Source organism: Borostomias antarcticus (genome assembly GCF_949987555.1).
Source record: "Borostomias antarcticus genome assembly, chromosome: 18".
NCBI classification, from domain to species: Eukaryota; Metazoa; Chordata; class Actinopteri; order Stomiiformes; family Stomiidae; genus Borostomias; species Borostomias antarcticus.
This window is the reverse complement of record NC_140251.1, coordinates 5,290,447-5,318,344: the sequence shown is the minus strand read 5'-3', so window position 1 is coordinate 5,318,344 and position 27,898 is coordinate 5,290,447. Positions and strand designations below refer to the sequence as shown.

Genomic DNA, 27,898 nt, shown 5'->3' with positions numbered 1-27,898 from the left:
TGCTTGGCCGCAGATGGCTGGAAAAGCTCAGACTGAACTGGCAGGAAGTGCTTCTAATCAAAGAGGGAGAAACAGGCTCCTTGCATGAGATCTTGAGGAAGCACTCAGAAGTTTTTGATAGAGAACTTGGCAGTATGAAGGACATTACAGGAAATACACCAAAGTGTCTAAAATCTAGACCTGTCCCTTATGCTATCAGACCCAAGGTATAGGCAGAGATAGATAGGTTAGTGGAGAGTGGAGTACTGGAACCAGTGAACACAAGTGAATGGGCTACCCCGATTGTTCCAGTCATAAAGAAAGATGGGGCTCTAAGGATCTGTGGTTACTTTAAAGTCACTGTGAACTAGTGTTTCAGGCGGGATCCCGGGAATCCCGGGTAGGGCACCTGTCATTTCCCTCCCGGGAAATGGCATCTGGACCCGCCTTAATCCCGGAGGTTGTTTTTTGGGGCTGGAAATTTAACCATTGTGCATTAGTAGACTACAACAATTAATAAACACTCAATATATTGTGTGAAATATATTATTTTCTTCTCAGATAAGTGGGCATATGAGCTATGTTTATTTATTTTTTTAAAGTTATGCGCGCAGATTCTAAGAAAAAGAAGCACCGGTTAGTTTAAGCCCTACTACAGCGGTGGATCATAGGCATTAGCCAACTACAGCGGTGGATCAGAAGCATGTACTGCATAGTGTGCAGTGTCACTGTCTCACGTAGGCTAATAATAATAATAATAATAATAATGATAATAATAATAATAATAATAATCATCATCATCATCATCTTCATCCGCTTATCCAGGGTCGGGTCGCGGAGGCAGCAGCTCCAGCAGGGGGCCCTTTCCCTAGCAGCATCAACCAGCTCTGCCTGGGGAATCTTTAGCCGCTCACAGGCCAGTGCGGAGATGTAGTCCCGCCACCTAGTCCTGGGTCTACCCCGCGGCCTCCTCCCAGCCGGACACGCCTGGAACACCTCCCTAGGGAGGCGCCCAGGAGGCATCCTCACTAGATGCCCGAACCACCTCAACTGGCTCCTTTCGACGCAAAGGAGCAGCGGCTCTACTCCGAGTCTCTCCCGGATGACTGAACTTCTCACCCGATCTCTCAGGGAGACCCCAGCCACCCTCCGGAGAAAACTCATTTCGGCCGCTTGTATCCGTGATCTCGTTCTTTCGGTCATGACCCATCCTTCATGACCATAGGTGAGGGTGGGGACGAAGATAGACCGGTAGATCGATAATAATAATAATAATAATAATAATAATAATGGCTGAGTGGGGGACAGAAGTTTAGCAAGATGGACTTATCTCAAGCATATCTCCAGATGCATGTGGATCCAGAGTCATAGGACCTGCTGACCATAGTGACACACAAAGTTCTGTACAGGTACCGGAGGCTCCCTTTCAGGATCACCTCTGCTCCAGCACTGATCCAAAGAGCAATGGACCAGATCCTGAGTGGTCTACCAGGGGTCCAGTGCTACCTCGACAACCTGCTGGTCACAGGACCAGATGAGCAGTCACACTTAAAGAATCTGGACGCCACACTACAAAGACTGGAGGAATATGGTCTGAGAGTTCTGTAGGACAAGTGCGAGTTTTTCCGAACTTCTGTCGAATACCTAGGGTATGTAATCGACAGCACTGGACTACACAAGGCACCCTCCAAGGTGAAGGCTATTGTGGAGGCACCATCCCCAAAGAACGTAAGTCAGTTGAGATCATTATCCTAACCCTATCACATATTGTGTACAGAAGTGTTGGGGAGGACTGCAACAGCAGTGTTGGGTACAGCAGTGTTGGGGAGGACTGCAACAGCAGTGTTGGGTACAGCAGTGTTGGGGAGGACTGCAACAGCAGTGTTGGGTACAGCAGTGTTGGGGAGGACTGCAACAGCAGTGTTGGGTACAGCAGTGTTGGGGAGGACTGCAACAGCAGTGTTGGGTACAGCAGTGTTGGGGAGGACTGCAACAGCAGTGTTGGTGGGGGGGCAGGGTTGAGGAAACAAGGCAGTGTTACCTGGGAAACACACCTGGGAGTGTCTCTGCAAGTTACAACATGAGGAGCCGTCACCTCTCCGCCGCCGACGTTCAACCTGACTCTCTGGCAGGGCCTGGTGACAGCCGACCTTCAGCCCTGACAATGACGAGTGTGTGGGGGCAGTGAATGCACGCACGCGTGTGTGTGTGTGTGCTAATATCCACCACCCCTGGCCTGTCATCCGCAGGTCAAGGTGCAGCGTGTTTTTTAAAATCTCTAATCTGTGCTAGAGCAGGAACATCCGTCATGAGGGGGCGGTGCGTCGGACGGGATGTCCCCGTCACTAAGCGGTCCTCTCCGTCAGCGAGACGGATCGGTTGCTGAATGAGGGGACCTGGTGCCACTCTTACTGGTGCCAGCTGCCCCGCAAGTACATATAAGTATGCAAATACGTAAAAATATGCAAATACATATGAATATGCAAACGAAGGACAAAATAAACATGGCCCCCGCAAACGAGCCATCCATCACCTCCTTCGGAGTCAGCATCGGCACGGCAACACCAATCACACAACGTCGACTGGAGTGATGAAACACTTACTCACTATCCTTTCCATCTTGCTAAACACTTTCTTTATATCCCTCCATCCCTCTCTCTCCTTTTCATTCAACTTTTTAAATAATCCTCCCCACTCTGTCTCCTTTTCATGGAAATCTTCCTCAAAATCCTGTATGCTCATATTTACATTTTCTCAAAATCTCAAAATGATCCCTTTCTCTCTCTCCCTCTCTCTCCCTCCCTCTCTCCCGCGACGCCTGTCTTTCCCTCTGTCCTCCGACACCTGTCTCTCCCTCTCTCCTCTGGTGCCTGTCTCTCCCTCTCCAATCAACCTCAGTATGTCGATAACCTAGCTTGTCTATCTTCCTCTCCTTCTCTCCTCTCTCCCTCTCCATCATTCAGAAAACTACAGAGCACATCTTCTGTTGCTTTCCTAGTTTGAGCTGGTGACCACATGCTCCAGAAATCCATTCAGCATTCATTAGAGGAGCACTAAAAATCATGAACGTGATGTCCGTCCGGGGGTCCTATTAAAAATAACTTTGCATGGCATTTCATCACTGCTGTTATGAGCATGACACACTATTCTGTAAGAGTGGTGTTATGACCCAGTTCGTTAAGGGCCACACCAAGGAGGGAGTCATACGCCCAAAGCAAGGTTTTAAGAATATTTAATAATTGGCTACTAAATCATACAAATAATAATTAAATAGTATGATATGTGAATATCAGTATGTCAGTGATGTAGTGTAATGTATGGATGCAATAAAAACAGTATGGTGACAGTGGGTGTAAACCAAAAGTCAAAGTCAACAAATCAAACAAAAGAAGGTGCTCCTGGGGAGAGAGAGACAACTCTGATCTTGGATGGCCCTTATAAACCCAGACACACCGGTGCCAGGTGCACCCCCAGACTCCACCTGCTGGACAAAACAAGAACAGACAAGACAGACAAAACACCACAGAACAGACAACAGCATAGCTCCAGTAGGGGGAAGTCTGAGAGTCGTCACCCCCCCACCCCCATCCGCGACTATGTTCTCGTTCCCATAATGTGTCAGATGTCGAGGGCAAACCCCTGCAAAAACAAACAACCACCCCAACAACCTCTAGTTCTGATTCAGAACGGGACACTCAGCTTTCCAGTGCCCCTTACCCCGACAATAGTTACAAATGCTTTTAGCATCAGGCTTTACACGCGGCCATGCTCACGGCCGAGAGCAGGCAAACTGTGATCCAACCCGCCCGACTCGGGGAGTGGAGATGGTCGGGACGGCAAGAAAAGTCATCCCAAACACGTGACCCGCCAAAATCGTTCTAATGAGTCAGCACATACTCGTCGGCCAAAGCAGCCGCTCCCATAGCAGTCTTGATCTTGTGCTCACTAATGAATGAGGCAATACGACTGGGCACCGAATCCCTGAACTCTGAAATAACTAGGTTACACAACTCCTCAAAAGTAGTAATCTCTAGAGAGAGAGAGGAGTACCAGCAGTTGAAATGAGTCACCAAGTCCCGAGCGAACTCCACATGACTCTGCTTGTCCCCCTTCTTCCATGACAGAAACTGCTGCCGATATGTCTCTGGCACCAACTCATAACCTTTGAGAACAGCACCCTTAAATTTGTCATAGGTGAGCCCGGGATCCACACCCAGCGCACAATAAGCTTATTGGGCCTTCCCCGTAAGAACACACTGCAACAACAGAAAAGAATGGGGATCAGACCAGTTCCTAGATCCCGCCACATGCTCAAACAATGTAAAAAAAAAAAGTCTGGATCCTTCTCATGAAATACTGGCACAAGGTGCAGAGAACCTCGGACATCAAAAGAGTTGACAACCGAGGCAGAATGAGCAGGAAAACCTTCAGGCGGAGTAGCATCCTGGAACTTGCCCTCCTGAATCATCTCAATCTGATGAGCCTGCAGCTTCAACTTCTCCGGCCTGACAACCAATTTCTCCTGCTCCAACCTCTCTTGAGACCTCAGCTTAACCATATCCAGCTCAAGCTGGAGGTCCCATTTATCACGTTCAAACTCCAGCATATACAACTCCTTCCATTGTTCAAACATCAACCCAGACTCGGCTGATGACAAGCCAAATGGGGAAGAGGCTTTCTCCCCTTTCTCATCCCTCCGACGAAGAACGCCCAATTCAACCAGGCCATCCAACAAAGCAGACTTCAAGCTCTCCTTTAGCCGACTTCTACCACCACTAATGGCGATATCATAATGCTTTGCAATCTCCAACAGTTGCTCTTTAGTGCAACAAAATAAGACTCTGAAGGAGTTGCCACAAACCCTCCACACTAGCCAAGATACCAAACAAACAAAGTAACCGAATGAATGAACCAAATGAATGAACTGAATACAATTATGAAAAGCAGCCACAAACAAGGGACCAATCCAGAGGTGCTAATTCGGTGTGACGCGCAGCAGGCAAGGCATACACAACCAACCTGGAAATGGGCTTCTCCTCTACCGGCCTGACCAAAATCTAACTAAACTCCCCCCTAGTCTTCATGTGACCACATGCGGCGGGTACTTACGCACTCAAGCCCACTGGTGTGGAAAAAGCGATCGGAACGGCAACAACCCTCCTGACACGAGGGATGTGCACCCAAGACAAGACACTCTAACCACGTACGTCATAACACTCCCAACTCCCACAACGAAACCCAAAGAGGAATCGCCGCTATGCCTGACCAGAGGAATGTTAGCAGAGCGTAAAACCAGCAGGCTGATAATACTTGCCCACCACTGCACACACACACAAACAAAGCAAACAATGTGATCCCGAGAACTACCCCCAGCAATGGTGGCTAGGAACAGCACAAAGCTCCCTCCCCCAACAAAGCACCAGCAACACAACCAAACAAGCCAAAGGAAACAATCAAAAAAAGCAAGCTACCACAAGCAAAACCAAACACTAGCCAAACGCATAACGAAACAGGCCGACAAGCCAAACACTCACCACAGGCGTGCAACTCCCCGACAGCAACGCAGAACCCCGGGCAACAAAACCAACCAAAGCATCAACCTAAGCAACAAACCAACCAAAAAAAACAGACGAGCCCCCACTCTTGTTATGACCCAGCTTGTTAAGGGTCACACCAAGGAGGGAGTCACATGATATGTGAATATCAGTATGTCAGTAGTGTAGTGTAATGTATGGATGCAATGGCAACAGTATGGTGAGGGTGGGTGTTGTAAGGTGTAAATCAAAAGTCAAAGTCAACAAATCAAATAAAAGAAGGTGCTCCTGGGGAGAGAGAGACAACTCTGGTCTTGGATCGCCGAACAACTGCGCTCAGGCCGGTTAAGCATGTTAAACAAATTGATGGAGAGAGGCCGTACTGGAGAGAGGTTTTAAGAAGAGTTGTGGCCCTGATACAATTTTTAGGGGAGAGAGGGCTTGCTTTCAGGGAGGATGATGAGCTACTAGGGTCATCTCACAATGGAAATTTCCTGGGCATCCTAGAGCTATTGGCAAAGTTTAATCCATTCTTAGCTGAACACCTTATTGCTATGGTGGACAGTCTGGGGCTGGACCTGAGGCCAGTCATATGATAATGCGAGTAACATGTCTGGAAAGTACAATGGGGTCCAAGCGCATCTTAAACGAAAAAACCCACTGATCCATTATGTCCCGTGCGCAGCGCATTCCCTGAATTTAGTTGGTGTCAACTCTATAGACAGCTTGGAGACATTGTGCACAACTGAGAGAGGTCAGAGGGCTTTTTAAGAGGGCTAGGGGCACTAGAGCCCTCTGACTACCAGGGCCCCTGGCCCTCCTATAGGGCCCTCTGACTACCAACACCCCTGGCCCTCCTTTAAAGCCCTCTGACTACCAGGGCCCCCGGCCCTCCTATGAAGCCCTCTGACTACCAACACCCCCGGCTGTCCTATAGGGCCCTCTGACTACCAGGGACCCCGGCCCCCCTATAAAGCCCTCTGACTACCAGGGCACCTGGCCCTCTACTGGACCCTCTTACTACCAGAGCCACCGTCTCAGGCCCTCTGACTAGAATAGGCCCCCGGACCTTCAACTATCCGTGCCACACGGGTATTTGAAGGTCTGGGGATTCCAATAGTCAGAGGGCTCTATAGAGGCCCAGGGGCCCTGGTAGTCAGAGAGCCCTGTAGAATGAGCATCAAAAGAAAAATAAAAGATTGTTGATGGGCTTCGCGAACGGGGCCATTGGTAGTCAAGAGCCCCTGGGCGCCGGCCTCATTGGCCTGGTCCGTAACCCGTCTCTGATGAGGAGGCACATAAATTCAAATGAGAGAGGAGGCGGGTTTCAGATCTCAACTGTATTTTGTCGTCTAAGCCGTCAGGCACACTGGAGTGGAAAGAAAGACTGTTTAATGGAACGAAGCTCAAAGAAGGGAAAACGCAAAGCATCTGAAATTCCCCAGCAGCTGAGTCAGTTAAGTCTCATGTTGCTTTTTTGGCACGGTGTGTAACGACATGTGTGTGCGCGCACACACACACACACACACACACTGATTTACAGTCTAAAAACTGCTGCAAATGTGTCACGAAACACAGAAACAAAAGAGGATATAAATCATGATTCAGCCATTCTCCATCATGTGTTTTTGTGTATGTTGTCGTTGCATCTGTGTTATCATCCCTGCCAGTCCAGCACCTTAAACACATTCATGGCAGTGGTGCCCTTCTGCCAGACTCCAAACTAGTGGGTCCCTTGTTGGCACTTTTATAAAGACAAATCAATTTGCACTTATCTCTATCTATCTCTCTCTCCCTGTCCCTGAAGTGGGCTTGTCTTCTTACGGTAACACAACAATTCCAAGTTTAACAGTGCTTTCGCCGTAGAGGGGGGTTTAGCTCTAGCATGCTCATAACAACCCCATAAATGTCTGCGGTTAGTGTTTGTCACCTGTCTGGATTAACAGAGCAGCCACAACCTCTGGGCAGATTTGGAAATTAGCATCGAGTAACCCACTGGTAAAGCAATAACCTGGGGCTAAAAATCAGGCATTCTTTAGTCCCCACTAGAACCACTAGCAGTCCAATAATCTACACTAATATGATAATGAGATAATGGATTTCTGACAACGCCGTAAAAAGTTAGACTCAAAGATTTAAAAGAGTTCTATAGCATATAAAAAGCATTAAAGCAGAATTTGTGTGTGTGTGTGTGTGTGTGTGTGCGTGTGTGTTAGTGTGTTAGTGTGTGTCTGTTTGTGCGTTTGTGTTAGCGTGTGTGTGTGTGTGTGTGTGGAGTGATTTTATGAGTTACCATACAGAGCAGTGAATTGTGACGCAAAAGGCCACAGGGTGTTTTCTCCGTGGGGAGCCGGTGTGCAGTCGGTCTTTCTGCTCCCTGCCACAGCCCTGTCACCAACACCAGTCAGTCACAGCCCTCTCTCTCTTTCTCTCTGTCTCTCTTTTCCCCTCTTTGTCTCTCTCTGTCTCCCTCCTCTCTCTCTCTGTTCTTCTTGTCTCTTTCTCTTTCTTGTCTCTTTGTCGCTCTCTCTGTATGTCTTTCTCTCTCTGTCTCTCTCTCCGTCTCTCTCTCTCTCTCTCTCTCTCTCTCTCTCTCTCTCTCTGTCTCTCTCCAGCCTTGTTCTCTTTCTGTCACACTGTCTTTCTTGTTTTTTTGTCTCTCTCTCTCTCCCTCTCTGTCTGTCTCTCTCTCTGTCTATCTGTCTCTGTCTGTCTGTCTGTCTCTCTCTCCCTCTTTCTCTCTCTATCTTTCTCTGTCTCTCTCCTCTCCATTCTTCTTGACTCTTTCTATCTTTCTTGTCTGTCTTTCTTTTCTCTTTGTCGCTCTCTCTCTGTCTGTCTGTCTTTGTCTCTCTCAGTCTCTCTCTCTCTCTCTCTCTGTGTCTGTCTCTCTCTCTCCATCCTTGTTGTCTCTTTCTGTCACACTGCCTTTCTTGTCTCTTTGTCTCTCACTCTCTGCCTGTCTCTCTCTCTGTCTATCTGTCTGTCTTTCTCTCTCTGTCTCTCTCCCCCTCTTTCTCTCTCTCTCTCTCTTTCTCTGTTTCTCTCTGTCTGTCTTTCTCTCTCTGCCTCAACACAAATAAACCAAAAGAGATTGTGTAAAGTCAAAATCCAGCCAATAGAAGATCACCATCCCCTCTACACGCTCATCTGTTTACTTATTCTCACTTTGTCAAACCAGGACGTGTGTGAATAAACTTCTTCTTCTATGGAGAATCAGCAGAACCGCCGTGTGGGTCTGTGGAACCGCTTTAAAGGTTCTGCGGTAACAATGAAGTTTAATTTCTGGGATCTTTGTCACTCACCAGACATATGGTTGCCGTATGTTCGCTCAGAGCTCACACTGCTGCACACATCTGGCCACACACACACACACACACACACACACACACACACACACACACACACACACGCACAAACAACACACACACACTACAGCATCAAAGCTATGGGGTGTGATAAGTGTCAGTTTGGTTGCTTGTTCAAAGCTTACTTACAACGTGTATGTATGTATGTGTGTATGTGTGTATGTATATACATACACACACACATACACACACATTTGCGTTATACAGCGCAGCTCATTACAAAACAATGCGCACATGTGCGGTAGTTCGATCGCGCTTTAAGTGAATGGGGGAGCTCACGTGACCGAATGAGTGCTTGCGTTGTGAGCTCAGGGGTGCGTGTTTGTATGTATGTGTGTCTGTGTGTCTGTCACGTGTTCCACGAAGGGTTGCTTGTTCAAATCTTACAAGATCATGCGTGTATGTGTGTGTGTGTATATGTGTATGTATGAGATATAACATACATACATACATACATACATACATACATACATACATACATACATACATACACACACACACACACACACACACACACACACACACACACACATACACACGTTCGCTCCAACCAGCGCAGCTGTATGTGAAACTGCTTACGCAAGCGCGGTAAGCCACCGTTATTATTTTAGCGAGTTAAATTAGTTTCAGGTAATCTGATTATGGCTTAATCTAGCCTACCATAGGCTGAGTTTGATAAACTATACAGTGTTTTTATATATTCTAGGATTGAGTCACCAAACCCAGCAGGAGAGTGATGCAGTGCAGGGTGGAACAGCAAAGCATAGGGTTGTGAAGCAAATAATTATAGAATATATTAGAATTATATTTAATCAATAATACTTTAATTTCAAATATAGATAGATCATTAAAGGCTTGATATTTGCTATATATGAAGCAGTATTAAGTGCCACCATCACTTCTGCCACTGCCCGCACCCATGCACACCCTTGCCAACCCCGCTAACACAGGGCCACCCCACATAACAAATAGCCTAACAATTCAACCCCTGCTTCCACCTGCCATATGTGACCTCTGACCCCTGTGATGAGTCCCCAATGTGTCGCAACATTCCGGTTGTCTCATCCCCTCTCAGCGCTCCACCACATTATCTTCAGAGAGCCCCAGCGAAACACAGAGCCTCCCTTCAGCACCATCTCACCATGACTTTCCATGTTCCCTCTCTCTCTCTCTCTCTCTCTCTCTCTCTCTCTCCTCTCACATTCTCTCCTTTTCTCTCACTCTCTTTCTCTCTCTGGGAAGGCCCCAGGTTCCAGTGCGGCCTCTCCTCCAGATGTGAGCCCCCCCGGCCTGGGCTGGGGGTCTGCGGAGGAGCCAGGCCTACTCACCAGAGCGCGGAGGGCACGGGCCCGTTCAAACTCACATCCCCTTCATTTACTGAGTGGGCAAACCAAGTGGATGGGAAAACAAAGCAAAGACGACTAAGCGATTTGGACGGCGTGATCCTGCTGGGATCCATGGGAGAATGTTACATTAATAAATCCCCCCCCCCCTTGTCTCCCCTTCATAGGAACTTTCATTTTGTCTACAGAAGAATTACAGAAGAATCCACTAGAATGGAAAGAGAGAGAGAACGCCCCGCCTAGTTAGTTACTGCGCGCGCACACACACACACACACACACACACACACCCACACACACCACCACCACCCCCGTCCATCATCTTTTGAATGAACGATTCATATTTAAAGACATCTCTGTAAAGGCACGGTGAAGCAACACCTTGCGGGCTGCCGCAGCCCAGCAGTTGGAAGCCCCTCCCCTGCCAAACCGGACCCTGCCAAGGCCTCAGAAGACCTCCGCCGACCCTCTGAGCTGGCAGAGGCTTCTTTATTCTGATTGGTTGTGAGCAGGGACTCACAGGGAATACTTTTAGAAGAACGCCACCGACTGAAACCCATTTGGATTTCCGGCCTACAAGATTTGTATACTGTACTGTCCTGGGCCCGGCAGACACTAAATGTTACAGGTCAACAGATGACAATGTGGTAGTGCAGAGCCTTCCTCCCTTGCGAGACGTGGAGCACTCTCTGTGACCTTCTGCGGTATGGTGTGTGTACACACACACGTGGCCTATGAGCCAGACAGATGACGGTCAACAAGGGTCTAATGGCTGTGGTTTGGTTTCTACCCTCTCTCTCTCTCCCTCTTTTCCTCCCTCTCTCTCTTTCTCTCTGTGGCTTCTACTGTGTTTACCCCCGGATAGAAACGGCTCTGTTTTTCCTTCTCTTGCTTTCATCAGACCACAGGGCAGACCAGGCAAGAACAAACGCCACATCATTCTGCACTCTCATCCATCATGGCCTGTCCTGGTTGCTCTGGGTCATGGGTGCTGGAGCTGGGGCTGGAGGTAGGGGTTTGGGGCTGGGGGTTGGGGGCTCGGGTTTGGGGGTGGGGGCTTGGGGCTGGGCTGGAGGTAGGGGCTTGTGGCTGGGGTTGGGGTTTAGAGGTTGGGGGCTGTTCTAAACCAATAATACGTAACAGAGAATCATTACTGTTATGGACCAATTGGAAGTGACGCGCTATTGGATAATCCATGTTGTTCGTTCTAAGAGTGTATTTATGTTCAGCAAGGCGGTCACGTAAACGTCGCTTGGTGCAGCCAACATCAAAAATACCAGGAGTAGTACAAGTACAAGTAAGGCGATAGATCACATGAGTAGTGCTACAATTGATAAAGTCATTGATATAATGGATCCTATTTGTTTTGAAATCAATGAAAGTTTTAGTCTGTACAACATTGACACAGTGTGGACAATGACTACATCTGTAGCATCCAATAGGTCTACTCAGCCAGGTCTCTTTGTTGTCCAGAGGAAGGTAACTGTGCACTAGCCGGTCCCGTATTGTGGGCGCACGTCTAAAGGACAAAATAGGGTGTTCAGGGAAGAGCAGGGTCCCTGTCAATAATGGCCCAATTGGACCTAATAATACGGTTGATGTGTCCAGCGGCTGTGCTGTATTGGGTGAAGAAAAAAAAAGCAGAGACTGAGAGGCAGTGTGTTGTTTAGGCCCTGGCCTGCTCTTGGTAAGTAAATCACCCCGGTTGAGGGCGCATGCCTTATTACGCGCCCTGGCCACCACATCTGGTTTGTAAACTCTGTCCAGAAAGCGTGTGGACATATCATTGGCTTGCTGATCAAAAACAGTGTCAGTGTCACAGATACGAATGAGGTGGTTGAAAAGAATCTGCTCTCAGGAGGGTTTTACGAGAAGACTTTTTCCTGTAAATAGTGGTGTGAAATTGACCCTCTTCATCTTTAGAGATGGTCAAATCTCGAAAGTCAATACATTGTTGAGAGTATTCAATAGATAGTCGGATGTTAGGATTAAGAGAGTTCAAATATTCATTACATGCAAGCAATTGAGTTTCAGTACCGTCAAAAACAATACATTAATCATCAATGTAGCGCCCATACCAGGTAATGCATTTAAACCAAGGATTAATAGGATTCAAGACATGCATCTTTTCACAGTACCCCAAATACAAACATGCATAATTAGGGGAGAAACAGGAGCCCATAGGAACCCCAGTTAGTTGTTTATATATCCCATCCATGATCATAAATACATTGTTATATATAACCCATCTGGTTAGTCGTAATAGAAACTCAGTAGGAGGTCTAGCCTCAGCCCTATTGGAGAGAAAATGCTCAAATTCAAAGAGACCTTGGAAGGTCTGGAATTGGTCCCTTCCAATTGGTCCATAACAGTGATGATTCTCTGTTACGTATTATTGGTTTAGAACACATCAAATCCCCCTGTCAGCGACCGTATTCTGTTACTTAATCAGAGAGAGTCTTTTTGGATTCATTGTTTGGATGCACTTAATCATCCTGGCCTCAATGAGGAAATCGATTTCATGTGTTTTCTTCGAACCTTTTATTTTTATTAATGCGCTTATGAACTATCTTTTTTCTCTGACTGGTTGTATATAGCCTACCACGGACCATGTATCTATTCTGCATTGATTGATTGTTTGATTGATTGATTGTTTGATTAATTGATTGATTGATTGATTGATTTGTTGATTGTCTTGATTACACACGTGCCTATATAAGTGAGTCACCTGCTTCCTTTTTCATGTCCTGATGAAGACCGGTTTAGGTTGAAACATGTAGTCTTTTTTCTTTTCTTTTTTTTTACCTATTAGCCATGTATTAATAAATGCTTTTTATCATCTACCCTCCTCAAGTGCCAGGATCATCCTTCTTTTCTGATATTGATTTTCCTCGCGATCCTAGAGCACCACGTTGACTACTTTTTTACTTCCCGCTGAGCACCTGATTGATTCCTTTGTTTTACTACAGTATACATTTGGACATTTTTACAGTTTTACATTACATTACAGTCATTTAGCAGACGCTTTTATCCAAAGTTTAGAATTAGGACACACCAGCTGCTTTACATCAGTGACTGAGAACCTGTGTCCTCATGAAACCCTCATGATTTCTTTCAAGGCATTTCAAAATAAAGGTCACTTTAAAGCTTAGGTTACAGTAAAATGCTCAATTTGACGGTTACTTCCGGTTTTGACAGCAGTTCGGTTGACCGGACTTTTGGGATCTCTGAGGTTCGGATCCCTGTGGTCCTACTGTAAATGTTTATTTTCACTCTGGAGTGGAGTGACCTCTAGTGACCTCTCCTTTCCATGTCTGCTTTCCTTCTATGCTGAACGCACGCAACTCTTTACTCTTTTTCCTCAGGTCGTTTGGGTTTCACGGTATAGACTAAAGCACCAGTCTCATAGGCTGGACGTTGAAGACGTGATGCTCCGATTGGCCAGCGGCGGCGGTGTAGCCTATGTGTTGAGGGTGAGGGACTCACCGTAGCCGAAAGCAGCGGGCTCAGGGATGGGAGCAGACTGGACGGGCGTGGAGGTGTAGAGGCCGGTCACCAGCAGACCGTCGAACGGTGTGCTGGTGGAGACGGTCACTGTGGGAGAGGGAGGGACAGAGACAAGGGGGGTCAGAATCAACACATACTCACAGTAGGTATCAGAATCAGAACCATGGAAGACCGACACAGCATTGGAACAGGGTGCAGGGACGAGACGGGACAGTGCAAAGTCGGAACAGTGCAAACGAGCAGTACAAAATATGAATGCGCGTCCAGGAAATATCCAGTAAAACATGGTGGAGAGGGACACTTGTCAAAATTGAGGAAGAGAAGACCTATGGCTCAATCTCTGTACCTTTGAACTGGGATACTTCTGTTCAGTCTACAGTACGTACAGAGCCCCCCCCATGACATTCTGCCCACTTCACAGCCCCCCCCCCCCCCCCGCCTCTCAGCTGCTAATGAGCTCAAAGAGGTGGTGTTAACGACCGTTGACCATTAACAGGGGAAGGGCAGGGGCAGAGGTGTTGCCACCTCTTTCACAGATGCCACCTATCACAGAGAGGTGTCAGTGCCCCCTTCCAGGAAGCCTAGCGGGAGAAAGAACAAGTCTTTGCGTCCGTCTGAGTTATATACTGTGAACTAGTGAAAAACTGAAGACAGCACACCCACACCAGCATCCAGCTCCAGCCGCACCTGCGGTACCAGCAGCTGATCTACAGCGTCATCTGTTCCGCGGCGTCCTGGAGAATCGAACAGACATAATTGAATGCTGTCCCCTATTGACGAGCCAGCGAAAAGAGATTGATGAGCTAATTGGCTTGGTCTCTGATTGTCGCAGTAGTAGAACTGTTCATCACTGCTGGTTACTACGGCCAAGCTGGTGTGTGTGTGTGTATGTGTGTGTGTGTGTGTGTGTGTGTCCCAGAGGGTTAGCTATTGATTTCCTCAATAAAAAGAGGTCTGAGAGTGACAAGACTGCAGAGTTATAGCTCCATCTCTGGGGGTAGAGAACACAGGAGCTGGTCTATAGCTCCATCTCTAGGGTGTAGAGAACTCCGGGCCTGGCCTGGGCTGCTTCCAAGCAGACAGATCGAGTATAACAGAGAGGAAACTGGGCTCAAAGACAGTATACGCTCGCCACAATCATGAGAGTCTGAAACATGCCATTCAATGAAAACAGAGGGTCGTTATCCGCCTGACCCATTTCGTGAGGAGCGAGGCGGGGAGGGGGGCAGGGGAACACCCATGAGGGAAGCCTTGTGTGTGCGTGTGTGTGTGTGTGTGTGGGGTGGGGGGGGTGGGGGGGGGTGGGGGTGGGGGTGTCTCATGTACTGTATGTCCTGCATGATCACTGGGTATTTGGGCGAGGGCAGCCATGTGGGTGTGTCCGTGTGTGTGTGAGAGAGTGAGTGTGTGTGTGAGAGTGAGTGTGTGTGTGTGTGTGTGTGTGTGTGTGTGTGTGTGTGTGTGTGTGTGTGTGTGTGTGTGTGTGTGTGTGTGTGTGAGTGTGCGCATGTGTGAGCGTGTGTGCGTGTTTGCCTGCTTGCTCCTGTGTGTGTCAGAGCTACACTCTGGCCTGTATTATATCCCGGCCTCAATAATTCCTCCCACCCTTCCCGGGGTAATATCAGGCCTCTCTCCTCTCCCAAAAAACCAGCTCCCAGCAACAACCAGCTGCTCAAGGCTCTACTGTACATCCACCGCTCAGCGTAGGCGGCACCTGTCGAAAATAACTCTGTTATTCTCGAGCTGCTGCTGCTACTGTCAATAGCTACTGTATAGTCCACTCTATCTCGGTTCCACAAGCTGATGGCAAAGCACACAGTGTGTGTGTGTGTGTGTGTTCCTCTGCCTGTAACCCAGCAAGCATGGTGAGTGCAGAGAAAGAGCCCTTTGTCATTCACAAGTACTAATTCTCATATTTCTACCATCGGTGTATCTATTGTGCTATTCAAGGTGCGGAGAATATTATCTATTCAACAAATCCCAGCGTTGTGGGGGATCTGGGGAGAGACGTTATCAGAGTTTATACACAGCGAATTCACGGCAGGAGTGTTTCAGTGGAATAATGGACAGGCTCTGTGTTGAACCGTCCACACCTTCATCCTCCCTACACAGAACGTACTCCTCGTCTCTGCATTCTCTGATTCGCCATGATCTCTGAGGTCAGCCATTCCTCTCCTCTCCACTTTACACACGCACGCACATGCACACACACACACACACACAGACGCACACACACACACAGACGCACACACACACACACAACACACACACACCCACAAGGGATTTTTTCTGCTACCACCTTTTCCCCTCTCTCTCTCTCGCTCTCTCTCTTTCTCTCTCTCTCTCTCTCTCTCTTTATCACTCACATATATTCACATTTATCACACATCTCTCTCCCTCCCTCCATCCATCTCTCACACTCCCTCCTGTTGGAAGCACTGCGGTGAAGAGCGCTCCTCCTCCCCCTGTCTCTCTCCCTCTCCATGTGAAGAGTGCCCCCTCCCCACGCCCCTGCCCTCTCCCCCTTTCATGCCTGTTCTAGTCCCTCACAACAGTGTACCTGTGTTCTGTTTGTGTGTGTGTGTGTGCATGTGTGTGTGTGTGTGTGTGTGAGGCGGGGGGCATGGGTTAAATCGAAAAATCGAAAAAACAAGAAGAGAGGCCTGGGGATGGGGGGGGGGGGTGGGGTGGTGGAGGGTAGTGGGGCAGTCTATAGAGAGCAGCATCAAATCAATACACACACAAGATCTAAATTATTTAGACAGACCCCCCCCCTCCACATCCCACCCAACCCCCATATCACCCCTGTCTCACCCAATGGCAGAACAGACCAGACACACGAGCCAATCAGATCACATCCAATCACCTGTGGGGGATTCTGGTTCACACAGACGCACAAACACACACAGACACAGACACACACACGCACACATCTAAAGAACAGGACCTGCGGCCTTTGAAGATATCCTTTAACATTCCTCTCCATACTCCATCTTTGAATCCTCCCTATATGGCCGAGGGGGCTGAGAAGACCTGCATCAACAACACCTTCATCCATGAACGGGAGTGTGTGTGTGTGTGTGTGTGTGTGTGTGTGTGTGTGTGTGTGTGTTTGTGTGTGTTTGTGTGCAGAAAACAGGTGTTTGGATGATCTATCTAAACATCTGCATGGAATTGTTATGTATTTTTCATGATGGAGTCATGGCTGGAGTGTGTGTGTGTGTGTATGCTTTGAGAGAAAGAGAGAGAGAAAAAAAGAACCAGGAGTTATTGATTAACACATAACGTTTCGGAATTCCTCTGTAGCGGATGCATGCCCCAGCAGGATGGATGATTGTGAAACAGCCCTCCACTCCACAACTACCCCCACTTGCTTGAGTCAAAACCTCTTTCAGATTGAGATTGATAAACTAGACTATTGATAAGGGCCGGGTTTCCCGATAAAGAACCTTCTTAAGGAACCCTTCTTAATCAACCCTTTGTATGGGAGTTAAGAAGTACTTTGGAGTTAAGTGCTTCTTAACTCGTTCGGGAAACCCAGCCAAGGTTATCTGTTTCCCTGTACAGAACAGGATGGTGCCCCATACAAGTTGATTTAATGTATTAAATACATATTTCTTCATATTTGTGATAACCGCGGTATAATCATAAATAATACATAGTCATATAGTCATATTTCCATAGCTCTAACCCAAGAATGCTACACCTCTCCCTGCTGAGACGTGTTCACTTCAAAAGAAACGAGCAGAACCTGTTTTTTAGAACTTCACTGGAAGCGGTTCCCTCTCTCCAACCCTACTCTCTTTCTGGAAAATGGAGAGACAGAGGAGATGTGCATCTCATAGAGAAATCTGTTAGCACTGTCCAAAACCCTAACCCTGGCTGACACACACACACACACATTACCTCATTCCCTTTTATACACACAGCCAGGTCAGGAATACACACTTAGTAGCACACACAGGCGCGCGCACACTCACACACATGCACGCATGCACGCACACACACACACACACACACACACACACACACACGCATGCAGTTGCACACACACACACAAACACAAACATACACACACAAACACACTCACACACATACGCAAGTGCACATGCACGCATACACACACACACACACACACACACACACACACACACACACACACACACACACACACACACACACACACACACACAGCAGAACAGCTCCCTAGGCCTACCTCGGGTATGTAATATTGATGGTGTGATGTGGTATGCCTCATTACAAACACAGCCACGCTCCTGTTCAACTATTGATGAGCCTAGCGCCCTCCATCCCTCTCTCTCTATCCCTCTCTCCATCCCTCTCTCCATTCTTCTCTCTATCCCTCTCTCCATTCCTCTCTCTATCCCTCTCTCCATTCCTCTCTCTCCATCCCTCTCTATCCCTCTCTCCATTCCTCTCCTTTCCTCTCTCCATTTTTATCTCTCCATCCCTCTCTCCACTTCTCTCTCATCCCTCTATCAGTTTCTCTCTCCATCCCCCTATCACCCCTGTCTCCATTTCTCTCTCCATCCCTCTCTCTCTTCGTTGGCCTGGGGGCCATTGACTACACTAAGAATCAGAGCACTGAGCATACAAAACAGCAAGTCAAACGAAGAGAAGGATCAAGAATTGACAGCTCAGACCAATTCTGTCCCTTTGTCAATGACCAACTTGCGATGACTGTACCCACTTGATACGATGAATAACCCCACGTTTCGTTGCTCTGATTGGTTGTCAGTCTGTCCAATTGCGTCCAGAGGCATTGTGACCTGTGACCGTTGATAACGCCCCTTGGAACTCGAAAATGAACAGAGAATTTGCAGATTGGGTCTGGCAAAGCCAGGCTATTGTTTGTTGCCTTGAACTCTCAGACTGAGTTTCCTCCTGGTTAGCTACTGTAGCTGTAAACACAACCCCGCCATGTTACAAGCAGCAGGTCGGAAGTTGAAGACACCAGAGACCAGAGAAGAACAGGAGCTGGCGTTTAAACTTTCATCATCGCGGTGCCGCCATAGAGTCTAGTTCCTCTAGAGATTCCTGCAGTTTCTCATTGAGCTTGTTCTTTTTCAGGTCAGAACCTCATATTATATTGCAGAGTTCAGTATGACGTCTCCCAACTCTTGAAACACAGGGACAAGAACTTGGAACCCCAACGTGCCCCCCCCCACACACACACTTAGCAGAGAGCTGTACAATGTAGTGCTGGTTGTGAATGTCATAACCAGCTCAGTGGCCTTGTGGGTAGCGTGTCCGCCCGGAGATTGGGGGTTCGATCCCCGGCTGAGTCATACCAAAGACTGTAAAAAATGGTACCCAATGCCTCCCTGCTTGGCACTCAGCAACAAGGGTTGGATTGGGGGTAAGTTACTGGCGTCATGTCCAGGGAGTGTTCTTGTACATCAAGCTGCCTCACGCTAAGAAATCAGGAGATAGGCTCCTGCCCTATGGGCCACTAGGTTCGGGAACCATTGGTTCTGAAGGCTACTTCTTCTTGTGAACAACCTACCGTGTCCAGGAGTGGAGGTACAGGTCCGTGGGGGATGAAGTAGAGACAGATATCATGGAAAACTCTCCGTGACCGGGCCCATTTGTGAATATGAATGTGCTAATGTACAGTAGGCTGGCTTCAAAAGGCAGCGTTGAGCACTGTTAGCAATAGGACCCAGAGGAATCCTAAAACCCTGGGTACAGTCACGTCTCCAGGACCCTGGCCCGGCACCCGGCTGGCGGCGCCGCCAGGGTGGTACGAATCCAGCCGTTAACAGGGTGGCGCAGGAACAGAGTGAACGGGACAGGGTTTATGTCCTGGCCTGCAGTAAAGCCCCCCCCCCTCCCCTCCATCGTCAGGCCTGCTAAACAGTTCCTCTCTGTTCTGCATTTGCAAACACACCCACAGGCATGTCCTTTCCCAGGCCCCGCTGGGCCTGAGAACAACCCTCACTGGTGGCTAGACGCTGGCTGGGAGGAGAGATTATTGTGATTTAGCCACTTACGATCCCTCCACCTGGGTCACATACACTCAAACAATGTCGTAAAAAGTAGGAATTGTGTGTCGCAACAGTTATTCCTCACTGGCTGTTTGGCTGGTAAGCGTTGTTTGATTCTCTGAAAGTCTCTGATGTCGGCAGTGGAAAGTAGACTCTGAAACCCGATCACTGTGGTGTTTAACTCAAGACTAGCCCAGTGTGTATGTACGTTCTCTCATCACACGATGGACGCCAGTGTGTGTGTGTGTGTACACCATCATGATAGACGCCAGTGTGTGTGTACATGTGTGTGCGGGTGTGTGTGTGTGTGTGTGTGTACACCCTCTCATTCCACGATAATGGATGCCGGTTTCCTGGAGACCCACCGGCTGGGTAAAGATAGACGGGCATCTGACCCATATTACTGGCACACACACACACAAACACACACACACGTGCACAAACACACACACACACACTCGTCCCAGAGAGGACCAGGAAATGGAGGCAGAACGGCGAAGGGGAAGCTCTGTGTCCATCTGTTTCCCCGTCCAGGCCAGTGTCGGGCCACCCCCCCCCCCTCCAAGCTTCCTGACATGGTTTGACCGTCCATCACCTGCGCAGGGCAACAACATGGGCCAATCCATCTCTTCTGGGAGCGGGCAGGGGGAGCATGAGTCACCGACTATCCACGTGTAGGCGATGAAGTTAAATAGAACAAGAATCCCGCCTCCGGGCGACAAAGCTTTTCAGATCTCTCTACATGCGTGTGGGCTGTGTGTGGCGCATGATTGTGCACACGCGTGTGTCATGCCATGCCCTGGTCGGGGGTTCTACTGTAGAATTATCATTCCATTGTGTAACCTTCTGGCTGCGGCCTGGCCTGCTGGCACTGCCATCTGCCTATGTGAAAAGCCTGGATCACACCCGCAAGCTGCCACAGGCCAAGATCCTCCACCAGCACCCTGGTCAGGTTCACACATGGATCCCAATCTAATCAAGAAATCCAATGATTTAAGAAGAAGAAGAAGAAGAAGAATCCACCTCTAGGCCAGTGCCTACATGTACCTGTATATTGATCCACTGTGATCTGCCTCATGCATCTGAGACACATTTTGTTTTGTCACAATGCTGAATTTCAACCGCAGTACGGAGTATGTTAATGTATTTCCGAAAGGAGAGCTGAGGCCTGTCTGTCTTGTCTCGTCTCGTCTCGTCTGTCTGTCTGTCTGTCTGTCTGTCTGTTAGCTTGCCTTGGCTTCACCCCTACAACAGCCGGGCAAAAAAACAAGAGTGAACAGGCAGCTTGTCACCAGCATCCTGTTCCTCACACATAATCTGCCTCAGAATCACACTTCAGTGTGCTGCTCCGACAAGATGTGTGCGTATGTGTGTGTGTGTGCCTCTCTGCATGTGAAGTGCATCGTCTTCAGCCCTAATGATGTGCCAAAGTCTGACATTCACCTTGGGAGAGAGAAGGGTAACTCCTCAGAGGTGCTCGTTCCACACACAAAGACCGAGTCGCGGTCGCCTTTTTCCTCACCCACAGCCGCCCTGTTCTCTCACGCGAGCCTGCCTCCTTGTGACAACTCAAAGGCTACTGCCCTCCTTCACCTGCAATTGGCTTTGACGTGAAATCATCTCTCGGGCATTTCAGCGTTATTCATTGGCCCAGGCTAGACCGAGGCTTCTGGCTTAGCGAGCTGACCACTTCAAAACACCCCCCGGCGTTCGGAGGGTTCCGGTGCGGTACACCACCAATCTCTTATCGGCTTAGAAGAAGCCGCTGTGTGCAAACGACGCGACCACGGACTTGGGTTGAACCGAGGTATGATAGCGTCAAACATGGCCGCCATGCGTCCCTCAGCCCTGTTTTCCTATACGGATGTAATGGACCAACACGATCTGCAGCTCCTTCTTCTCTGTGGGCCTGGGAGAGGCAGCAGAGAGAGAGCGAGTGAGAGCTTTCATCATGATCAAGTCCTTGGTCGAACAGACAAGCAACAGCTACATCAACCCCGCAATCTTCACGTTCCGTAATGAGCGCCATATGCAGACAGACCAAGGGAGCGGCTGTAGCTCAGGCTAGCACCTCACATGGCAGCTGCCACCATTGGTGTGTGTACTGTATGTGTGTGTGAATGGGGGAATTATAGGCCTTCATTGCAAAGCGCTTTGGATAAAAGCTCTATATTAAGTGCAGTCCATTTACCATTTACCAAACCCGGTGCGACCAAATGTCCAAGGATCCAACAGGACACGACTGGACAGAACAATGTGTGTTTACTTCCGCAATTAAAGGGTCGCGATTAAGTCCAACTACTAGTCGTCGGTGTTTGTACACACACACACACACACACACACACACACACACACACACACATACACACACACACACACACACACACACACACACACAGGCAGGAGAGGGTTGGGTAACACTTTATAATAATGATCAGTTATAAGGCATTTATAAAACATTTGTTAATAATGAACTAATAATTAACATATCATTTATAAACATGTGTAAATTATTCATAAATGAGCTTTTGAGCTTCACCAGGCTTTGAGATGTCTACCATGGGATTCTTGGCAGTTTTATACCAGGAAGACAGTCAGAGCTCTGCGTAGTGGCAACAACCCTCGGTAACACTTTATAATAATGATCAGTTACAAAGCATTTATTAACGTCTATAAAACATCTATAAATCATTTGTAGAGGTTTTTGCATGCGCTAATCTAAAGTGTAAACTATTAATGTCTATAAAACATCTATAAATCATTTGTAGAGGTTTTTGCATGCGTCAATCTAAAGTTGAAACTATTCATCATTTACAAATGTCTTATGGACATTTGTAAAAATTCTATTTTCATCATTCTGTAGTTATTTTTTGATGTCACAAAGGAACAAAGCTGTCTACAACATTTACACATAATTTATAACAGGTGAAGAAAAAGTCCATAAGACAAATGATAAATAGTTTAAACTTTAGATTAGCACATGCAAAAACCTTAACAAATAATTTGTTAAACATGAAAAACAAAGTCGTCTAGTTTTGGTGTAAAATGTTATTCTTAAAAGCAATTAAAAATGAGTGACTACACATGAACTAATGTTATTTAATGTTGAACAAATCATTTACAAGTACTGTTGATGATGTGTTATAAATCATCTACAGATCATTTTTGAATGTTAAACTAGTGTATTTATAAATAATATATGACTCATTTGTAAACATGTATAAATTATTTGTTAATGATAAGTTCATTATAAACTAGTAGTTTATAATGGTCTTTGGGGCTGCAATAATGTCTACAAATGATTTGTAGACTTTTAGTAAATGTTTAACAAATCATTTGATAACATGAAAAACAAATAAATAAGGCATTCGTAAAATCATTTACAAATGTTTTACTACATATTAACTAACATTAATTAATGTTGAACACATAATTTACAAGTAATGTTGATAATGTGTTATAAATCATCTACAGATCATTTGTGAATGTTTAACTAGTATATTTACAAATAAATTATGAATAATTTACACATGTTTATAAATGATCTGTTAATGATTAGTTCATTATTAACAAATGTTTTATAAATGCCTTTTAACTGATCATTATTATAAAGTGTTACCGAGGGTTGTTGCCACTACGCAGAGCTCTGACTGTCTTCCTGGCATAAAACTGCCAAGAATCCCACGGCAGACATCTCAAAGCCTGGTGAAGCTCTGGGGTGAGACCTGAGCCTCAACTCTCTCTGTCACACACACGCCCACACACACACGCACGCAAACATCTGCAAATATACTAAGTGAAACAAATGCTCTGGCTAATTAAATCACATGCATAGCTCTAGAAATACACAAAACACCCACACACACAGACTATCAAAAAATGGGTGAAAAATGGCTGTGGCCTACCAAAGTTAACAAATGCCTGACTCTCCAGATCTCTCTCTCTCTCTCTGTAACTAGCGGCATCCGCCCCGGGGCTTCGCAGATGTTTTCCCGGTCATCCCGATGCCTCCATATGTTTCGTCAGTACTTAAGTTAGCGTGGGATGCCCCGTGCGATCGCCGCCCGTGCTGCGTTCAAGAGGACGCGTCTGTCGAGCGTCAACAAAGGTTCGACGTCTGCTTAGTCTGACCCTGGCGCCGCTTTTACACTCCTCTGGAGTGGCGTGCAGTTTCTTCACATTTCCCAGCAACCCTCGGGTTTAAAAAAGATGAAAGGTCAACTAAGTCTGGCGCAGGGTGCCCCTGCCCTGCTCAGGCGCCCTCCTCCCTCAGAGGCCTCATGCTTCAAACCGCCGTTTTGATCAGTTCATCAGCCCCTCCGCCCAATGGGTGTGTGTGTGGAGGGGGGGGGGTTCTTGGTGTCTGTGCTGTACACACCATCTGAAAGGACTTAGCTGGAACTTAGATGTGTGAACTCGAAGCGTGGGGAGATTATTATTGTAGTGCCTTGTTGAATATGGTTGATTTTCAGAGAAATGCCTTTTAATCTGACCCTGTTAGCTGTTCCTTATTATAATGATTGACCTCTGAGTATGGCTGTAGCTGGAGCTTTCTGTAAGAAACGGTGTCCCTCTTCCATAAAACACAACGCAGAGCTAAATAAGGACAATAATACAAGACAACGAAAGTCATCAGCCTCAATAAATCCTCCTGTTCAGCCTGCCACAACCCTCCCCCGCCAGGCAGTACGAGGGGGTAAGTTATCACTGTTGGCTGGGTGGCGCCAGGTACGATGGGGAGCCAAGCGCGGCTGGCTGATAGCTAGCGTAGGTAATGTACGTTCTCCGCGCAGAGCACCCGACCGAGAGCCCGGCAAAGAGGCTCTCGGTGGGACAGAGAACGTCGTCAGCGGTGCTGGACGTCTGAGGTCAGCAGCAAGGCTCCGCGGCGGGCTGAGGAACATCTGGAGAGGAGGCAGCTCTCCTGGAGAACAGGCCCTTGGACGGCCACTCCCCCCCCCAGCCTCAGTATTACTGTATATAGCACAGCCTCCTCCCGACCACTGCCCCAGCCCCCGCCACAGCCCCTCTCCCCAGCCCAGGCACTGAACCAGCACCAGTCTGAAAGCAGCCCCCACTATGCTCCCACCATCACAGATATAATAGCTTTAATATGAATAATGGAGCTGTCTACTTACACTCTACATACTCTGTCAGCCATAACTCTCCCCGTCTCTCTCCCTCTCTCTCTCTCTCCCTGTCTCACTCTCCCTCTCTCACTCCCTCTCTCTGTTTACTTTCATTGACATTCCATACAGCTTGCATGGAAAGAGCAAACATCCTGTCGGCGAAATTATCCCATCACCATCTTGCACTGAGCTTGGCAATCACGTGTCCTTCTTCAGAAATGCGTGCGCTGGCTCGCTTGAAAGACCAGGCGGCATTCTTTGACTCGACTGTCAGAAATCTGTATTCCGGACCGGCATGTCCGAGTGAGGCCGGAGAACGTAGAGCCGTTTTAAGGAAGCTGCAAACACCGGGGGAGGGCCGGGCGAGCTGTTGTGCCGCGCCGTCTCCTGGCGCCCAAATTACAGGCGACGGCCAATTAAGTGAAAGGCAAACTGACATTAAGTCAAAGCCCAAAGTACCCAAAAGGATGTCGGGTTGGGGGTGTGTGGGTTTGATGGAGAGGGGCGAAGAGTGGGGAAATGTACAAGAGGAGGAGAGGAGGGTTGGGGGCGGAGTGGCGGTGGGGGGGGGAGGATTGATTTGTAATTAACGGGCGGCTGGCAGTAATAAAAGACTGGATGGTCTCCACTGGCTCCAGATCAATAGGGAGCTGTTTCCCCATGAACATTACGAGCCTGGTCTTAATCAGACAAGCCGGGGCTTAACGAGGGTGCCGCTCGTTGATGTAATTAACGTGTCTCCCTCTCTCTCTCTTTCTCTCCCCTCCACCCCCGGCCCTCCTTCTCTTCACACCCAGCCCGGGACGGAGTGCAGCGACGAGTCTGCCGCTCCGGTTTCAAAAGGCTGACTGGCCCAGTTCGGAAGGACGAAGCCATTGGTGACCTCGTTATGAAACCCGCCACGTGGTCGAGGGGGGGGGGTTGTCAAGGTTTGTCTGTCTTAGTCTGTCTCTAGGGTTTAACCACCGCCGTCTGGGGGAGACCCTGGTAATTGCCGCGGTGTGAGGTGAGAGCCGGTCCAATTACCCATCCGTGGTCTCAGAGGACTACTGGAGACAGACCGCGGATACCAGGATCCTGCAGGGACCGTAGAGGAAGGACAGGGGTTGGAGTGTCTGGAGGGTGTTCAGGAATTTACATCCAAACACCTTAAACCTTTGTCCTCTCACTTCTCTTGTAATTCATCACCTCCCCCAAATATTCACATAGCTGTGCTAACATACAAAATGGCTTCCAGAGAGGCCATCTGTCTACAATAGAATAACCATCCTTTGTCCCCAATTGCCGCCCTTTTTCTCATGTCACATGTCTGTACTCTTGGCCATGCCTGCCATTTCATATGATGTACAATGCAGTAGCCAATCACATCCTGGAAGGACCTTACCTGTGGTTTGACTGCATATAAGCCACAGCAGAAGACCAAACGGGCACTTCGCTGACTAAACCACCCTTGTTGCGTTTTCAGGAAGTCCTTGCGCTCGTATGCTTTTCACAATAAACCAGACTTAACCTTTTGAACGAATCTTGGTAAATCCTTTTGACTAGATCAGTTATTTTACTATCACAAGGGAGACCCCTGTCCTGCGTGTCTGGCAAAGACATATTACCTACCGGGCCCAGGGGCCCAAGAGGGGGCCGGGGGGGGGCCCTTTGCATTTCTTGTTGCAGGGACACCAATAGACATTTAGGAGAGTGAGATTGAGAGTGAGTGAGATTCCTTCCACAAACATGAAAAAAAAATATATATATATTTTGAACAGTTTATAGGGGCCCACGTCTTTTAAAAAAAGAGAGAAGCTTGTGTGGGCTACATATTTTCTATAACCTACTCTCTAATGGGTGGGAATGTAGGCTATCTGTATCTCGATACAGATCACACAGGTGCAGCTCACAAGGTCAATTGGTTCAATTTGTTTGATCTTGACAAAGAAATGTACATGTTAAATGGAGCACCGTCACATATTAAGCAGAGCAGCAAAATGAAAGATCCGAAAAGAAAATGAGTCAAGGCAGTAAGATGCTTTACAGCAGGTTTCTCACATTTCCAGTTTTATAAAGAAAACAAATGGTGAGAACAACAGTGTTGCGGCGGAGCCTGTAGTGGGGTGGGGAGCTGGTAGGGAGGCGGAGCCTGTAGTGGGGTGGGGGGGGGAGTTGGTAGGGAGGCGGAGCCTGTAGGGGGGTGGGGGGAGTTGGTAGGGAGGGGGGCCCTCTACACGTCCAGGCCCAGGGCCCCATTTTTTCATGATCCATCTATGGTGTCTGGCATCGTGGTGGCATCTCACTCAGTTCCCCAGGGCTATGCGGGGGGTCATGGGGGAGCTGCTCTCTCTCTCGTGCTCTCTCTGCCTCTGCTTGTTACACCTGCCAAGTCCAGAACTGCATCTGGAACAAAACACTGGAGCTGCTGGAGCGTGTGTTCCTGTGTGCGTGTGTGTGTGTGCATGCGTGCGATGTGTCCAATCAAACACCTTGCCCAGCCAGGTGTGAGACAGAGGGTTCCAGGGGGGGGGGGGGTTCGGGTGGGAGTCGGCCCCTCAGCCGAACCAGACGTTTTCTTCAGCTGAAATGAGAACAGCTGCTACATCATCCACTTCCCCCCTCAGAGTCCGCCCATTCCCCGAGGCCCAGCTGAGACTCTGCCTCCTTCTCGACAAAGGTCAATCGGAACAACGGGCGCGGCGGAGGAGACAGTATCTTAATGGTTGATCCAGATCCCCCCACCCATGATCTTCATCCTCGTACCCAGGCGTGGGAGCTCCTTCCCTGGGTCTCTGGAGCCTAACAGAGCCTAGGTGGAGGGTGTGGAGGAGAGGATGGGGGGAGAGGCTCCCGGGGCTGGGGGTTCTGGGTAGGGGACAGGGTGACGGGGGGGTCGGTATAGTAGCAGGGCTGATCAGCGGCAGTATTTTTCCACACAAAAGCCTGTTTTTGCTTTCCTGGGAAGGCGCCTATGTATGTCCTCGTGTGTGTAAATGTGTATGTGTGTGTAATCTCCCCCTACCAGGCCCTAGCCACTCTCTGTGCAGAGC

At 48.2% G+C, this 27,898-nt stretch overlaps 1 protein-coding gene across 1 annotated transcript in view; it reads right to left on the bottom strand.

Annotated features, from left to right (window-relative positions):
• The window catches only part of reln (reelin), a 169,282-nt gene that overhangs the window by 120,326 nt on the left and 21,058 nt on the right, over nucleotides 1-27,898 (bottom strand). Inside the window, exon 2 of the mRNA XM_084452891.1 lies at nucleotides 13,709-13,816. Coding sequence (XP_084309017.1) covers nucleotides 13,709-13,816 — 108 coding nt within the window. The remainder of the gene's footprint in view (nucleotides 1-13,708; nucleotides 13,817-27,898) is intronic.